This window comes from Pieris napi, chromosome 1, assembly GCF_905475465.1.
Source record: "Pieris napi chromosome 1, ilPieNapi1.2, whole genome shotgun sequence".
In the NCBI taxonomy this organism is placed as follows: Eukaryota; Metazoa; Arthropoda; class Insecta; order Lepidoptera; family Pieridae; genus Pieris; species Pieris napi.
The window spans coordinates 4214592-4233339 of NC_062234.1; the positions used below are offsets into that span (position 1 = coordinate 4214592).

Consider the following 18748-nt stretch of genomic DNA (forward strand, 5'->3'; position numbering starts at 1 on the left):
AATATTGCCCATTGTTGATTGTCATTTGTCATCGATGTTAAAGTATAAAGTAAACTATATAGTAACTGACCGCCGTAATATTGTTTGAAAATTAAATTTTCAAACAATACAAATAACGTAAAATAGGTATTCAAGAAATAATATAAAATGACTTATCATTATGTTGTAACGGCCCAGAAGCCTACGGCTGTAACAGCATGTATAACAGGTAAAGAGAAAATCCTATTTATGTTGTGTATTGTGTTGAGGTTATGTATATGCAATGGAGGTGCCTGCCCAATGTAGCTTGAATATAATTAATTAGATATATAAAGCAAAGTCACTTTAACAAAGACTATATTAAGATTATTCAGCAACTAAGTGGTTAAAATTATGTAAATTTTACATAGCGTGATAGTTTTAATAAGCTATAAAAGTCTAATATTATAAAAGTTGTTTCAGATTTTGACAACTATTACAAATGAACTTCATATTTGGTTAGGCACACCTAAGATATTTTCATCAAAGATTGTCGAAAATATCTTAGGTGTTCAGTATTATTACATGAATTGCATTCATCATAAATTAAAATATGAAACAATAATAATACAATAGGTGAAATTGATATCAAGTGATGAGAATTTGCACTCATGCTAGTAATTTTTTATTACATGAACACAATATGTTAATGATGTGAAAATATGATGTTAATGTTTTTGTTCATTGTCTAGTTATACATTTTTTATATCAGGAAACTTTACTTCACCAACGGATCTGAACCTGCTCGTTGCAAAAGTGTCCCGCCTTGAAATGTATGTAGTCACTCCAGAAGGGCTACATCCTATGAAAGAAGTTGGCCTGTATGGAAAAGTGGCAAAAATGAAGATGTTTAGACCCCCTGTATGTAAATCAATAATGGAAATTTAATTAGATAAAAATAATATGCATCATGCAAAAAATATCATAATCTGAGCAAAACATTCTGTTATTCCCAGTAGGACATGTAGTATAAAATATATTTAAATGCTATGTTATATCTGTTTCACTGATAATTATTCCTTATTCTTGAAACTATTATTGATTCACTGCGAATCAACCTGATTAAGTAAAAATACTTAGTTTTGATACATGGTTGTAATCCTGTAATAAGTTAGTATATTTCTTTGATATTTTTTTTTAGTAAATTGAGTGTCTGAATTAAAACTGTTTGTTTTGTCCAACAACAACTAAGTTATGCTATTTCTAATTGGAATAAGTTCTATGGCTTTTGTCTTGTCCACAGCATGAAAAGAAAGATCTTGTATTTATATTAACTGCTCGATACAATGCTATGATTCTGGAATGGAGAACAGGCCCTAATGGAGACTTAGAAGTGGTAACAAGAGCTCATGGTAATGTGGCTGACCGCATTGGTAAACCTTCAGAAAATGGAATCTTAGCTGTTATAGATCCACAAGCCAGAGTTATTGGTTTAAGACTTTATGATGGATTATTTAAATTAATTCCTCTTGATAAAGATTCTACAGAATTAAAGGCTACAAGTTTAAGGTAATTTTATGACATTCCTATTTGTAGTTTAAGTGTAGTTAATATTATTATTATGAATATATAATTTTCTTTTTGGAGATGGTTGGTGCCTTATTCATAAGCACTTATCTGTCTCCTTTCACAACAGTGTAAACAATATAAAAGAAAGAAACAATTTGATAACTAGAGAAATTTTAATTGGACTAATCAGTATTTATAACTAAGGGTATTATGTTATAATATGATCTTAACAAGAATAAATCAATGAAAGTATTATACTCTACATATTTATGGTCTATCTACAGTAGAAACTCGATAAGTTAAAGTCCAAGGGAAACACAAAATATTTTAAGTTATCAAGGGTCTATGTTAGGGATAGGTTAATATAGAGGTAGGTATGTACATATGTATGTACCCTTATTCCTTTTTTTACTCAAATGCGTCGGAAGGATTGGTTCAATAAAATACAGAAATTTAAAGTATCCTATTTATTTATTCACATTACACACGTTACATAAAAATAAAACAACAATTTAGGTTCAGTCTACTTAAAAAAATCTGTGATTACTTTTGTTTTAAACAATTCAGTTTCTAAATTGATTTGATTTTCAATGACTAATAGAGAATACATTATCTTTTATGTTGCTACACTGCTCTATAAATGATCTTACAGTTATTAAAGCTCTTTTTGCTTCATTAATTGATACGCAAAATGACTCATTGACAAACAATTTTATGTTATAGAGGACGTGGAAACATTTCTTTAAGTTACTGAGGGCCAATTCAGAGATTACTTATTTAAGTTACAGAGGTTGCGTATTTTAAGTTATGGAGGTTTTTTGGCTCTGATGGGAAGGAAACATATTATTTTGAAGTTATAGAGGTTTGAGTTATCGAGGTTCTACTGTATATCAACACACTAAATATTTATTACTATAGTACATACTTATTTTTTGTATAAGAATTCACTTTGGGGTGTAATAAAAACCATTATAATTTTCAGATTAGAAGAATTGAATGTATATGACCTCGAGTTTTTACATGGTTGTGCTAATCCAACACTAATATTAATTCACCAAGACCTAAATGGTAGACATATTAAGGTACTTCTCAAATTTATTCTCTATAAATATATTTGATGAACCTTGATCATTGTTGTTGTTTAGATTTTTTATCTTATTATTTTATAATAAGTTTGTGTCTTTTAAAAGTTGTTAACTTTTTAATTGTAAAAAAATTCATTCCAGACACGTGAAATAAATTTAAGAGATAAAGAATTTATAAAAGTCCCATGGAAACAGGATAATGTTGAAACAGAAGCCTCCATACTGATTCCAGTTCCGAGTCCTTTAGGTAATATTATTAATACTGCTAAAAAACAATTGTATTATGTGAACTCCAAAATAAATGTTATGCTTATGACTTAATGTTATTATATAGCTGATGCCTGTGATTATGCTAGGCTCAACAATGTTATGTTTTTTCTAAGGTTTCTAAGTTATTGAATTTGCTATAGAGCATGTTTAATCTTTTGTGATCATTCAAGGCCCAAAAATTTTTTGCATTTATTCTGTTTTTTTTTGTTGGGTACTTATCTAAACTACGGGTTTATCTGGGAGTAATGTAATCAATATTTCAAAAAGACTTTGTTTGCATACTACATGCATTAGGTACCACTTACGAAAAAAAATTCTAAGCATTTAATTATAATATGTGCATGAATTCCAATTTTAAATAATGTTTCAGGGGGAGCCATTGTTATTGGGCAGGAATCTATTGTTTACCACGATGGTCAGAGCTATGTAGCTGTTGCGCCACCACAAATAAAAGTAAAGAATAGGATATATACATTTACTCATGTCTTATTTCTTTATAAAAACTGAATCAGTCTAATTGCATCGTAAGATTTAGAGTTAAGCCTAATATGTCCTGTATATAATAATCCAATACTTTTTTACATTCACAGCGCTAAATCTAAAAATAGTTTTGCAATTACATTTACATAAGAACTAGTGTGATCAATGAGGGCAATTAAACTTATTGAAACCTTTACTAAACTATTCAAGTTATATATTGTATTAAAAATTTACAGATGACTCCAATAAACTGCTATAGTCCTGTGGGTCCGGCCGGGCTCCGTTATCTGTTGGGTGATATTGCAGGTCGACTTTTCATGCTAGTCTTAGAAGTTCAAGATAGAGGGGACAACACACAGACTGTAAGAGATCTTAAGGTTGAATTGTTAGGTGAGGATCATTTGAAGAGCTTTTTACGAAAATTGTATTTTATGTAGAGCTTTTTTTAGTATGGTTACTAAAAAAAAAGGGTGCGTGTACGCGCGTAAGAAGTTATACTTCTTTGGCATTATTAAAAATAGTTTTTGATTGCATGCACATAATTAATTACAATTAAATAATCAAAGACTGGAAAAGGAGTCATTATAGTCAATAAAGTTCAGTTTACATTTGAAAAATTAAATAAATAAATATTTATTATTATTTTCTTACATTAAGTGTAACATAAATTCTATTATTATTCAAATGTTGTTTTTAAATTATGTCCAATGCCGTAGCATCTTCCATGGGCAACTTCATTCTGTTAATTTTGTGTCACGGTGCGCCCTCATCGTAAAATTTCACCCTCATCAATTTTTCATAACGCGCCTAAAGAAGTATTCTTCAAAAATATTTTTTTCTTAATATTTTAAGGTGAAATCTCAATACCGGAATGTATGACTTACCTCGACAATGGCGTGGTCTTCATTGGGTCTCGTCTCGGAGACTCAGCCCTTGTGCGACTCTCCGCCACCAAAGATGAGACCAATCAGTACGTCAAGGTGATGGAAACGTTTACCAGTCTATCACCTATTGTGGACATGTGTGTCGTGGACTTAGAACGACAGGGACAAAATCAGTTGATTACTTGTTCTGGTAAGGAATCGTTTAGTTTTAGTTTATTCCAAATGTGAGATGTTTAAGGGGGGAGGGGGTCGAGTCAAATCTCATTTAATCGTACGTTGGGTCTCGGCAAATATCACGCAATTTTTTTCTGATTGAAAAAATAATTAGGAAAATGGTAGACCCTTAACGCCATCTCTGCAACTTCCCTCTAACTCCATACCCAAAACGCTCAACATTTCAATTATTTTGTTTTTGAGCTCTTCGAGCTCAATAGTACGAATTCTATGTTATTTTGAGTTCTCCGAGCTCAAAAAGATAGCTTCTTACGCGTTTACGTAAGAAACCCACATTTTGAAAAATCTCACGTGAGATTGGGGGATGGGGGAAGGGGTTGAATAAAATCTCACGACATCTCACCAGGGGGCAGGGAGGTACAGAAAATTAAAAAAAACACCTCACATAATTTATGGACGCCCCCAAACTAATAATTTCTTTGTATGTATGTATATTTTTGTAGAGCAGTGTTAGCCGGCTTGAGAGTGGCTCGAGTCCAGACTGTACATGTAGTCTTTGGTCACACTGTGGTCTTTTCTGTCTATGTCCACATTTAAAAATCGCTCGTATGATGACAGAAAATATCGTGGTTTCCTCACATGCCATAGGGATCGTTCAAGTATTACGTAAGCAGATTTGCTGCAATTTATCCTCCCCCCTTCCTCTTGTCAGCAAAAGTAAGCAAAGCTCTCAAAAACAAATAGTACATAAACGTATTTTTTGTAGGATTCTTTAAAAATGCATTTAGTTTTCAAGCATAGATAATGTGTGGGTAAAATGTATAAAAAAAGTTAATAAGTACCGTTGACGTAATCGCCAAATAAGAAAATCAAAGACCCCCCCTTTCCCTTATTGGTTACGTTATACTTGAACAGCCCCATAGACCCAAAAAGTCGAATGTGTGTGTCATGCACAGAAGACTGATCACCCACTTGCCTATTTTAAATAATCTCTCTAAACAGTTATAGAATTCTGAGGCCAAGACCGCCACTGATTTTGTTACATTTGCTAGAATTTTCCTTTTTCTGATAGATTATTATTAAAATAAAATATGTTTATTATGGAACATAAGATACAGGTATCACTTATTCCACGTCATTAAATTTGAATCTGTAGGCATCCCTACTCATCGGCAAAGAAGACTGAGGGTGTAGGCCGAGAGAAAAAGCCGGCGTAAAAAGCTCTCGGTACTCTTTTAAAATAGCAAATCACTAAATAATAATAAAATAGCAATTAACTGATTAATATTTCCTATAATAATTATCTTTTGCAAACATAACTGATTGAATCCTATATTTTGGTTGCTCTACACGGTATATTTTGGTTTTGCATTGCTTTAATAGTCAGTTAAGAACCATAGACACATAATTAAAAATGTTTAAACTCTCTCTCTATGTTCTCTGATAGATTGATCTCAACATAAACCCATTTGTCACAAACCAAAATTAAATTATAAAAATGGTCACAGGGGCTTTCAAAATGGGCTCATTGCGTGTTATCCGCAACGGAATTGGCATTCAGGAGCAAGCGTCTATCGATCTCCTGGGAATAAAGGGAATGTGGGCTCTCACGCTGCAGCCAGGCGCATCTTATCACGACACATTAGTCCTGGCTTTCGTTGGACAGACCAGGTATTGTATTAATATAGTTTACAGGCGATTCTGAAATATTTGTATCCAACAGTTTCGGTCTTAGAGTTAGCATACTCCAATTCGGCCTCGGCTGATTTCTACAAATACAAAATGTTTTATGGGCATTTCATGTGAAGTACATTCGAAGCTTGATGACATCAAAAAAATCGCGGGTCCTCACTAGTCCATTGAAAAGTTACATTTGGGGTTGCGTTTTTTAGAGGACGCAATTTTATTTTTTTGACGTGTAGGGGGGGTCAGTGTAAAGCTAAAAACAAGTTTGTGGGGTCGCCACCCTTGTCCCACGGCCGCCATCTTGGAAATAGGGGTTGAAATGGTATTTACGATATATCTCTTAAACTATTTATTTGATAAAAAAAATTTGTTAACATTTTTTGTTGCAAATTAAATTCTGTAGGGGACACATCAAAAAAATATAATTGCGTCCTCTAAAAAACGCAAGGTAAGGACTACACTGGGTCCCAATCGCTCGGGATAGAGAAAGATGGCAAGCTTTGGAGGAGGCCTCTACCGGAGAGGGTTCCTGATACTTTCTAACTGTAAAAGATATTCACTAACACATGAGATAATTAGATATTATTGTATTAGGAAATAAGATAAGGCTTAAAATAAATATATAAAAAAAAAAAACATTCAAAGCTTATATTATTGTACTATGTAGTGTGAATTTATTTAATAACCAGATGCCATTTTTATGTTTACAGAGTACTTACATTGAATGGTGAAGAAGTGGAAGAAACAGAAATAAAAGGTTTTGTCTCAGATAGACAAACATTCTTCACAGGGAATGTGTGTCACAATCAACTGATACAGGTACACTTTGTTGAAATTTACTTACTTACTCACTCACTCACTTGTTATCAAATACACACACAAAATATATAACATTTTAAGTACCAATCTACATCACAATAAAATGGGCTTGCACCATTTAAACTAAAGTTATCATCTGTCTCTTTTCATCATAGTGTTAACACAATTTGTCAGAAAGCGCGAAACAGTACTTTATTTCAAACAGTACGATTAGACCGATTTATTTTTAGAATATATTTAATATGTACTAATAAACAAAATGTTTGTATAAGTAATCAGATAACTTAAAAACCTTAAATCTAATTTCCAGGATTAATTAATAAAGTCTCTTTGACGCGAAATGTTATAAACAATTAATAGCGATTCACACAAATTTTTATTCCTTATTATTTTTGGCTAACATTTTCCATGAAATGTCTACAAGAATAATCTGTTCTATCAACTCTTATATTTTCATATACAACTTATAGATAAATAAATAAATACGAGCTCGAAATAATGTTACAATGCGATGAAAAAAAAAGAATGGATGATAAAAGTGCCTTCTTATAAAGAGGAATAAATCTTATTGGTTTCAATAACATAGAAGCTGATAGTATTGTCTTTTATTGACATAACTTTTAGACATAGAAAAACACTTTTTTAACGGATTTGAAGTTATGTTTTATTATAAACTAATTAGTCGATACCAACTCCGGGGAAACAAATACAGATAACACAACTTTTTCTACAGCTGTGATACTTTTCGACATTCAACACCTTTTGTCTGCAGTCACAGTGACCACGCACGCTGTAAAGCACGCGAAACGTCGGTTAAATTTAAAATTATGTAAAATAATTGTATTTATAATAAAACATAACTTCAAATCCGTTAAAAAAGTGTTTTTCTATAGAAGCTGATTTTAATAGGCAAGGGTAAGAACTGGCTGTCTAGAATTTATGTATGAACAATAAAGTCCGGGATCCATCGCCCATTTTTGCACTTGATTACTATCAAGCTAATTTTCCGTGAGTAGCTTTATTTTGATGAGACGCCCAATAATTTCCTGTACGAAACTCTCGATTGTGGTAGCTAACAGAAGTAGCAAGGATAAAATATGTTGATTTGATGATTCTCAAATATTTATTACTGACTGAATTTTTTTCTGTTAAATCTCAAGACAATTATCTAAATTATTCAAAAAAATATTTGTCCTACAAAATCTATGGTTTGATCAAAGAGTCCCCTCCTTCCGACATGTATCGATAACGAGGTCATCATAAATGATTCTAACCAGGTGATTTTGTTTTTTTACTTAGTTCATATTTATGTTATTTAACAGACATATTGTCCTACAAATTGCGCGGTACGTTATCCTGGTCCTACGCTCAAAAGTAGTAGTACAGATACTTGATGTAAAAATAATTATTATCAAGCTGAATCTTCGTGAATAGCTTCGTTTCGATGAGTCGCCAAAAACAAAAATGGGCGATGGATCCCGGACTAATAACATAATAAAGATTTTGAGTACGAATTACAGAATAATTTTATCTTAACAAAAACTTTTAATACTTAAAATTGTGTCAGTCAGGTGACAGACGAAGGCGTGCGCCTGATAGTGCATCGCGACGGGCAGTGGGTGCTGGGCGCGTGCTGGCGCGCGGGAGGTGCACGCTCCGTGTCCGTCGTGGCGTGCTCGGAGACGCGTGTCGTGCCCGCGGTGGGGAACAGGATATTTTTACTGGCCATTATGGAAGGGAAACTTAATCTGATCTCGTAAGTGGACTATGGACAGTCATGCTCGTAGAAGGCTCGCGATTTCGTTTCTGTCGTTTTAAAAATTAGTTCTTTACTTGAAGGACCTCAAGTCAACTCGGTTCGGAAATATAATATATGGGCAGCTGGTACCAACACTACTATTTGAATATAAGGTGCTGATATGCCAAAGTCAAAAGTTAAATATATATTACATTTCGGTAATTATTGTACTGTGGCAAACAATCGCGGAATTGCAGCTATTCGAGAGCTATCTTATTCAAAACTACCAGTTTCAAGTTGTCTATAAGTGTCTGGGTAATGGAAGGTGATAACGAAAAAGCGCGGCAAATTTAAAAAAAACTAGTATGGTATCCCTAAAAGTTTGATATATTTTGTGGATTAAACTTACTGGATTTTATTTTATTATTTTTTACATTGATAGTAACTGTATTTTTATTAAATTAAATACTATACGTATTTAGTCTTTTACTATTGGTACTTAAAATTACTAGCATGACATGGAAAACTAAAACTATATTTATTATAAAACACAACATTATTTGGAATAATCAAAATCAGAATCCAAAAAATAAAAAAACAAAGTTTAGGCTATTATACCTGTTAACTATTTGGAAAAAATATATAATAGAAATAAAAATGAGTAATTGCATGAAGGATCAAGACAATAAATCATACTAACTTAAGAAATTGAATGACATTCTGTGTTGCCATCTGAAAGTTTTCTAATAATTCAATTATCTTTCATTAGCCAGACTCTAATTTTTTTACAGTAAATTTTATTTGCCTACTGTTATGATGATGAAGAACTAAGTCTTACTGTATCTTTAATGTACCGAAAAGTATGTAAAAACTAAAGTATGGGAAAAAAATATTATAAAGAGTTTGTTATTTGGTTTAACATGCTATTTTAGGAAATTATTTTGCATTATATCTATTTCTTCACTAAGCAACTTACCGGTTCTAGAGAAGTGTGTATGGAAGAGGAAGTGGCTTGTCTGGACTTAGGTCCCGGAGGTGATGAAGCCCTCTTGGGAGTGGGACTGTGGACGGACATCTCGGTCAGAATACTAAAGTTACCTGACCTAACACCGCTTCATACAGAGAAATTATCTGGAGGTTAGTGTTTTCTTTATAACAATTTATTAAGTTCACCCATCTCTGCATATATTTCCATCATCGCTTTATTGCCATCTCAAATTGAATTATTATTTACTACAATTAAGGTTTTTGCTATGATATTTTTAATTCTACACAGAAATAATTCCCCGATCGCTACTCATCTGCGTGCTGGAGGGCGTTTGCTATCTGCTTTGTGCGCTCGGAGATGGCTCAATGTTTTACTTCATTGTGGACCAACACACGGGTGCTCTCACTAACAGAAAGAAGGTCACATTGGGCACACAGCCCACTGTACTCCGCAGCTTCAGGTAATGAAAAATATACTTTTTTTTTAATTTCATTTAAACGTTAATATCTATTAAATTAAGTTGAGAATTTAATTACATTGTAAACTCTATACAAAGAGTTGCCGATAAATGTTAAAAAAAATCTAAAAAAGGAAGTTTATTTCAGACTAGTGTTAGTAATTACATAAAAACAATTCGTATTTCAACGCTATTGCGTTGTCTGTTATTTTTGTAATGTACCAGTAGTTAGGTTGTATTTTTTTACTTATTTAATTCGTATCTTCGTGATAAAGCACATGCAAGCATGCGCAATTTGTAAAACAAAGAACGGATTTCTCGGACAGTTCGGTACGTATGAAGAGTACCGACCTTCGAGTTTATTTCTCGATAGGTCATAGGACAATAAAGCGACAAAACAACACACACACACATACACACCTCCGCAGTTTTAACTAATTTCGGCAACTTAAAAAGTACTTTTTAGTATTTAATTGTTGTCGTTATTGAGTTTACACTGTATTTGACATTTGCAAATATGTTCCTAAAAACCTTATTTTAGTACAACTTTACAAAGTTTAAATGAGGGTAGTTTTAAAAATGTACACTTGATGTACTTGATATTTTCAGGTCTCTATCAACAACAAACATATTTGCGTGTTCCGACCGGCCAACGGTGATATTCTCGTCAAACCACAAGTTGGTCTTTTCTAACGTCAACCTCAAAGAAGTTACTCACATGTGCTCCTTGAATGCCCAGGCTTATCCAGACAGGTAAATATTATAGCTTCACCTATTTTCTGGAAGATATATTTATCTGTCCGGTGGATTAAGATAAAATTATCATTTCTTTAACCTTCAAAGCACTTAGACTATAAAGAAATGTTAAATAAAATATTCTCCATGTTTAGTTTTAATTTAGTACGCATTTTGATATTCCATACTTTATATATACAATTTTATTTACATTTCTTTCAAAGTTAAACTTTTTTTTTAGCTCCAAGCCATTTTAGCATCGTTGTTTAATATTTATAGTTTGGCGCTTGCGACAGACAGCACAGTAACAATTGGCACTATCGACGAAATTCAGAAATTGCACATTCGCACTGTGCCGCTTAACGAATCGCCACGACGCATCGCTTACCAGGAGGCCACAAAGGTAAGAAAGTTTTTGCTTTCTTATATTATCTAATTAACCTCATATTCAAATTACTTGAGACACTGTTAGACATGCAGAAAATAAGGTCGGCCGTTGCAGTATTTTTTTTCTTTAAAAAAAAAATACTATTGTTTTAGTAGCATAGTAGAGTCTATGGAATGGTCATAAAAGGCAGCCTCTGCATCCCATAAGCCGCGTCCACACCGAACGATCCAAAATGGATCGGCGATCCCGCGATCCAAGATCGCGATGCGTGGAGCGTGGATCGTGCTGGGCCGATCCAACAGCAATCTTTTGCGATCCTGACTGGCTGATCCAACACGCTCCAGGAGATCCATACTGAATCAGTTGAACTATGTCTGGCTATGGAGCAACAAGCTACATTTTACTTGTATATTTACGACAAATTAAGAAACGAAAAAGATAGTATTGGGTTATCCATAACGGTGGATCTCGCGATTCAAAATCACAACTTTCCACACCGTGCGCGGCTAGTGAGTGAGGCCCCTTTGAGCGTGAACAAAAGACCGACAACAAATGGATCGCAGGCGGTGTGGAGCACGCGCTCCCCGCTGCGCGCATAGATCGCGATGGATTGTTCGGTGTGGACGCGGCTATAGGCACTCATTTTATTTGTGGATGCGTCGCCGGCCTTAAAGGAATATCCAAGGTCGTATCTCTCCGTAGAGGCTTCCACTTAATAAAAAAAGGTTTTGCTAAATTTTCAGTCTTTCGGTATAATAACAATGCGTGTGGACAAAGTGGAGTGGTCGTCGGGGTCGGGCAGTACGGCGGTGTCCGTACGCGGGAGTGCGTCTACGTCCGCGGCCAACAGCAGCGGAGCTCCTCTTGCTCATCCTAAACACGCGCCCCTTACGCAGCCCAAGCACATGCCCACGGCCGTTGATGTAGAGATATATAACCTGCTCATATTGGATCATCATACTTTTGAAGGTATATTTTTATTTAATACCATCGTCAGGCCAACGGCCACGGTGGTCACGAATCGTTTTACTATACTTGGGTACAGAAAAACATTACGGCACGTTACATGGGACGGGGTCAATAATCTCCAAAAATTGCGTGACGTAATACTTGAACGCTCTCTTATTGACATACATTATACAATACATATACACATATATATACATATTACATATAGAATTTTACTACTTTAAGATGCGCTCTTCCACTTTATTATATGTTTTGCCGTCGTCTTCCAATTTTTCCAGCCACCTTTTCGATCCCGTCAACCCATCGCTCTATCGGTCTGCCCTTGATTCTTTTTCCTTTTGGACTGGCCATTTGGTTACTGTTTTAGACCATCTGCCATTATAACGTGCTAAGTACCGTAATCAAGAGAGTAAAAATAATTCCTGGTGAATTATAACGAAATATGACTGACAGATTTACTATTTTTGAAACAAAATAAACATGTGTCTCCTCACACACACCTAGGGGCCGTCTCCACAAGCGAGAGAATCGCGACGAGTCCGCGTTTTTATCGTCGGGTAATCTCCACGAACGAGCGATTATTCTGCCAGCGTATCGTCGCGATTCGTAACGGAATCACAGCGTATCCGCAACGGCTCGTAACGGAATCGCCGCGTTTCTTTGACGGCACATTGTGCTCTTATTCTGTTCAGTGTTCATTTAGAGTTCAGTGGTGCCAGACGAGACCGAAATAAGTAGTGTCTAAATCAGTCAATAAAATAATTATTTACTATGGATGTATTGTTTTTATTGATGTATGGTCACGCACGTCCCGCGCTCTCTGCGAGAGCGCCACGTTCCGTGGCGAGTGCGCGACGTGCGCGCCACCAGTAGCGATTGGCTCGCAGCGATGTAATGACATTTTGCGCGCACTCAACCACCCGTCGCATCGCCGCGTTAAGATCGCCGTGTGGAGACACGTTCTATGAGATTGTATAGAAATGCGTGGCAGGACGATTGTATCGTCGCGATTCTCTCGCTTGTGGAGACGGCCCCCTAGATAGAAATGTTGTCTGTTACTTCGTAGAAATATCTACGTACGGTACCCGGCCATTTAAGTCGCATCGTGCTTTAGAAAGAGATACTCGGCTAGCTTCGGCTTCGTATAGCCCCGTCCCTGTCTCCTAATAGATAGCGGACTGTTAGTATTTCGTGTGACAGAGATGACGCTCTACAAAGCGAGTATCTCTTTCTTAAGCACGATGCGACTTATAAATGGCCTGGTACTGTAAATGATTTTTGTATTGCAGTGCTTCACGCCCACCAATTAATGGCGAGTGAATTTGCCCTTTCACTGTTGTCTTGCAAGTTGGGAGATGACCCCACATACTATTACGCCGTAGGTACTGCTGTGCTCAACCCGGAGGAATCTGAACCGAAACAGGTAACCTATGAAAGGTCCAGCAATTCTAATCCTGTGCACTGTGTCCGGTATGTCAAAATTCACACTTTTGACATGCGGGAGCATAGTACGCGCCAAAAAAATTACTCCAAAAAAGGGTGCGTTGTACACGCGTAAGAAGTTATACTTCTTTGGCATTATTAAAAATAGTTTTTGATTGCATGCACATAATTACAATTAAATAATCAAAGACTGGAAAAGGAGTCATTATAGTAAATAAAGTTCAGTTTACATTTGAAAAATTAAATAAATAAATATTTATTATTATTCTCTTACATTAAGGGTCTGTTTCACAATGTATGGATAAAGTACCAAATAGGTATGCAACACATAAATTATTTGGAAGATAAATTGTGCTATTTGACATTCATCGGACTTATAGCTTATGATGGACTCTATGTGACGAATAGCGCTATCTGACAGTCGTGAAACGCAACAATAGTGTTTATCCTACCAATAAGTATTAAATAGCTAATTTGGAACTTATATAGAACTTATCCGTACATTGTGAAACAGAAGACCCTTAGTGTAACATAAATTCTAATATTGTTCCAATGTTGTTTTTAAATTATGTCCAATGCCGTAGCATCTTCCGTGGGCAACTTCATTCTGTTAATTTTGTGTCACGGTGCGCGCGCATCGTAAAATTTCACTCTCATCAATTTTTCATAACGCGACGTATAAAGAAGTATAACTGAAAAAATAAAAAAAAATATTTATTAAAACCTCAGTTGTATAAAAATAGAGTAATTAATATTAATGTAATACATAAATTTATTACGTGTTCTAGGGCAGGATAATATTGTTCCAATGGTCTGATGGCAAATTGACGCAAGTTGCGGAAAAAGAAATAAAGGGTGCCTGTTATACACTCGTGCAGTTCAATGGGAAATTATTAGCTTCAATTAATAGTACTGTAAGTAGTTTAATAGGAATTTAATAAATATCGAAGTTATGCAGAAACAACAAAAGTACACGTCGAATTGATAACGTTTTAGGTGACTTTGAATATTACATTTAATTCAGTTTATGTCAAAATTATTTAAAAAATAGCCTTTTTGTTTATAACTCACTAAAAGCCTCAAACTGTATTGGTCTATTGGATTTAGTCTACGAATCTTAAACCTAAGGTCGTTCGTTCGAATCACAGCCGTGCACCAATTTTTGTTTTATGAGCATTTCAAACCCATACTTGTCTATACTATATTACAAGGATTCATATATTTGTTATTATTATCCGATCACCAACTTATTTTGGAAGAATAAATGAGTTTGGGGATTAGTTTGATTACAAATAAGACTCTACATGCATGTCTTTATGTGTAAATAAAATATACTAGATTACTATTTTTATATAAATATACTAGGGGACCCGACAGACGTTGTCCTGGATATTTCAAGCGATTAGTAAAGCAAAGTATGAAAGTACCGACTGCAGCGCCATCTGCCGGGCTGATTTGTGAATCTAAACCATTCCCAGATCCCCTTGAACACACACAAAAAATTTCATCAAAATCGGTCCAGTCGTTTGAGAGAAGTTCAGTGACATACACACTCACAGAAGAATTATATATATAAAGATATGACATAATGTTAATTGCTTTTTTTTATCAGGTCAGGTTATTCGAATGGACATCGGAAAAAGAATTGCGATTGGAGTGTAGCCACTTTAACAATATTGTGGCGCTTTATCTTAAAGTAAAAGGTGACTTCATACTTGTTGGTGATCTTATGCGGTCTATGTCACTCCTACAATATAAACAGGTATTATAAATATTAATTTAAATGTCTCAAATGGTATAACTGAATATTAAATTTAACAGAAAAGCATTTTTAGTTGTAGTGGTATTTCAAATATTTATTTGAAATCCTCTTATGTTATTGTTTCTTATTAAGTTATCAAAACTTTATATTCTTTGGCTTTATATATGTCACCGTAAAATTGTAAACACCGTTAGATTGTAATCTATCTCGCGAGATTATAAACTGTCGAAAGATTGTGAACCTCAACGAACTGCTTACAATTTAACGTATTATTATTCGGTAGTTATATGAAATTGTTGGGAAGTAAAATTAATCTGTAATTGACCAAAGAAGTTTGAATGATTACTAAGTTAGTGTAGTACAATCTACCGAATAATAACACGTTAAATTGTAAGCAGTAAGCTGAGGTTCACAATCTTTCGACAGTTTATAATCTCGCGAGATAGATTACAATCTAACGGTGTTTACAATTTTACGGTGACATATACTTAAGGCATAATGTTTTTAGATGGAAGGCAGCTTCGAAGAAATAGCACGCGATTACAGTCCCAATTGGATGACCGCCATTGAAATTTTAGACGATGACACATTTTTAGGAGCAGAAAATAGTTCAAATTTATTTGTGTGTCAAAAAGATAGGTAAGTAAAAGAAAACTAACTTTTATAAAAACTCAAAATTTTTGTGCATTTCAAACACAGGATAATATTTCAATTTATTTTTTATCTTCGATGAAATATCAAATTTATGGAAATGTCAGGTTAATTCTACATTTGCTGCGCTATTTCTTATGTGTATTTCTCTTTTGTCCTTTAGCGCGGCAACGACGGATGAAGAGCGTCAGCAGATGAGCTACATGGGGCAGTTCCATCTGGGAGAGATGGTCAATGTAATGCGGTTGGGTTCTTTGGTTGGTCAACACGCTGACACCGCCGCACCTGTACATAACCCGGCCACCATCGCCACTGTCAACGGCGCCATTTGTAAGACTGTTTGCTTACAACCTAGATAGATGGCGCTATAATTAATTTGTCTAAACAACTGAACGTGCTTTAATTATTAATGACACATACAAAATTTTGCGCGTAAGTTGACGCGTTGACGGCTCATTGGTCTAGTGGTTAGTACCCCTGACTGCGGATCTATGGGTCCCGAGTTCGATCCCCGGCTGAGACAAACATCGATGTGATAAGCATTTGGTGTTGTGCTTAGGTCTTGGGTGTTTAAATATGTATTTATATGTCTATCTATCTATAATATGTATGTATATCCGTTGCCTAGTACCCATAACACAAGCTTCACCAGCTTAGCATGGGACTAGGTCAATTGGTGTGAATTGTCCAATTTTTTAGTAGATTCAGTAGTAGTAGTAGTAGTATAAACTAACCAAATACATATAATTAATTCTGCAGGTCTAGTCGTCCAACTATCACAAGAGCTGTATGAATTCTTGCACCAACTAGAAGAGAAGCTTACGCACACGATCAAATCAGTGGGCAAGATTCCTCACACGTTTTGGCGATCGTTCAACACGGACATAAAGACTGAGCCCGCGGAGGGATTTGTAGACGGAGATCTCATAGAGAGCTTCTTAGATCTCTCTAGGGATATGCAACAGGAGACCATTCAGGGATTACAAGTAAGTATATCTCTGCCTTTCAATAAATTTAAGAAATGTATTAAAGAAAAGCTGTGTAAAAAGGCTTACTATAAAGTCAACGATTATCTAGTTGATAAAAGGGCCCGGGACTAGTGCTAGACAGGCTACCTCTAATTAATTTGCGATATTTGTTTTAAAATAAGTGTTGTTTGATGATTTGATATTTTAAAAGAGTACCGAGAGTTTTTTACGCCGGCTTTTTCTCTCGGCCTACACCCTCTGTCTTCTTTGCCGATGAGTAGGGATGCCGACAAATTCAAATTTAATGACGTGGAATAAGTGATACATGTATCTTATGTTCCATAATAAACATATTTTATTTTATATAATGTCATTGACCCTGAACTGGTTAAATCGAGGCCAACAACGCGTTGTATACTGTTCGATTAAATTAATTTTGACAATAAACGTCATTGTATAATTATTTTAAGAATAACTATTAAGTAATTTTACAGTATTTTAATGGGCTAACCGCGCTTTATACTGCGGCACAGTCTAGGGGATGTATTATATCATAGTTCTAATCTGAAACCATGAGTATTGCATCAAAGTTTAAACTTATTGACATCACATATAAAACAGATCAACATTATTGTTAATCAGATTTATTTTTCATACAACCACTCCGTAACAAACGCTTGCAAAACAATTACTATAAAATGCAACTGATCTAGGCTATATGAAAATCAAAAATCTATTATGTATTATTTGAGGTAGTATTGTGTATTAGTAAGTGTTTTTTTGTTTGGTATAAAATGAAATACATAATACAACCATTCTTACCACCAAGTATAGTTTTTTTGTGAAAAAAAATATATTGAAATCCTTTGACACATACAAATTATTACTGATCTGTGGCTACGTCAGAATATAGGAATAGATTTTTATTTTTTGGAGTTTATGGCCTGGTATCTAGACCTAATATAGGAATAGAATTTGAGGTGCAGTGTGTGTACTCTTTAAACTGACTGTGTTGTCTAATTAGAATACGCAAAACTTTTACAGATCGACGATGGCGGCGTTATGCGTGAGGCGAAAGTGGATGACCTTATAAAAATTGTGGAAGATTTAACACGAATACACTAGTGTTTGATTAATAAGTAATGTATATTTTAAGTTCTTTTCTTATTTGTATGATGTTGCAATAGTAATAATTTGATTAAGTTATATTTCAATTTTAAATCTTTTTTAAACAAATAGTCTTTGAGATAATACTTAAATAAATTAAAGTAAGAAAATATTGTGTTTTATTACAAGCAGATGCTAGCAACTTTATATTTGCTTTTATACTTACTTTGAGGATGAGTTTATTTATTTTTACCTGACATGAAAAGTCTGACTTAAACTTTTGGACCATTAAACCTTTAACATAAAAATTTGTTGAGGAGTTTGCAGATTACAGATAAACTAAGTGTTCACTACATTAATGCTTAGGTTTCCTAGAAAAGCGGTGCCGTTAACTAACGGCCGTCATTTTACGGTTGTTAATAACGGCCGTCTTTACTTATTAAAATAATGCAAAAAAACAATCATTTTCGCTCGTCCAAGTCACTTTTTGCACTAATTGTACCTAACTACCTACCCGAAACCTACTCCGATGTTATTTATAGACAACGTATCCAACGCTACATTACGGCCTTTAGATAACGACACCGCTTTTCTAGGAAACCTAAGCTTAAGCTTAA

At 34.5% G+C, this 18748-nt stretch overlaps 1 protein-coding gene across 1 annotated transcript; it reads left to right on the forward strand.

Moving 5' to 3' along the window:
- The first annotated feature begins 79 nt into the window (after positions 1–79).
- LOC125050459 (DNA damage-binding protein 1) lies at positions 80–18301 on the forward strand. The gene is made up of 23 exons (XM_047650342.1): positions 80–208; positions 731–879; positions 1262–1527; positions 2510–2609; positions 2754–2859; positions 3253–3335; positions 3599–3752; positions 4215–4436; positions 5929–6091; positions 6817–6925; positions 8497–8681; positions 9649–9800; positions 9940–10111; positions 10718–10861; positions 11123–11246; positions 11975–12200; positions 13490–13623; positions 14432–14557; positions 15256–15405; positions 15914–16044; positions 16220–16386; positions 16816–17042; positions 18069–18301. Exons 1-23 carry the CDS (start codon positions 148–150, stop codon positions 18147–18149), a joined length of 3432 nt encoding a protein of 1143 aa, XP_047506298.1. The 5' UTR covers positions 80–147; the 3' UTR covers positions 18150–18301.
- Positions 18302–18748: the final 447 nt, after the last annotated feature.

Bases quoted from the DNA above. Each gene is read 5' to 3' on its own strand.
- LOC125050459 (XM_047650342.1), top strand. From the start codon at position 148: ATGACTTATCATTATGTTGTAACGGCCCAGAAGCCTACGGCTGTAACA. The intron at 6,092-6,816 runs GTATTGTATTAA...TTATGTTTACAG, and splicing joins GCTTTCGTTGGACAGACCAG to AGTACTTACATTGAATGGTG. The intron at 9,801-9,939 runs GTTAGTGTTTTC...AATTCTACACAG, and splicing joins TACAGAGAAATTATCTGGAG to AAATAATTCCCCGATCGCTA.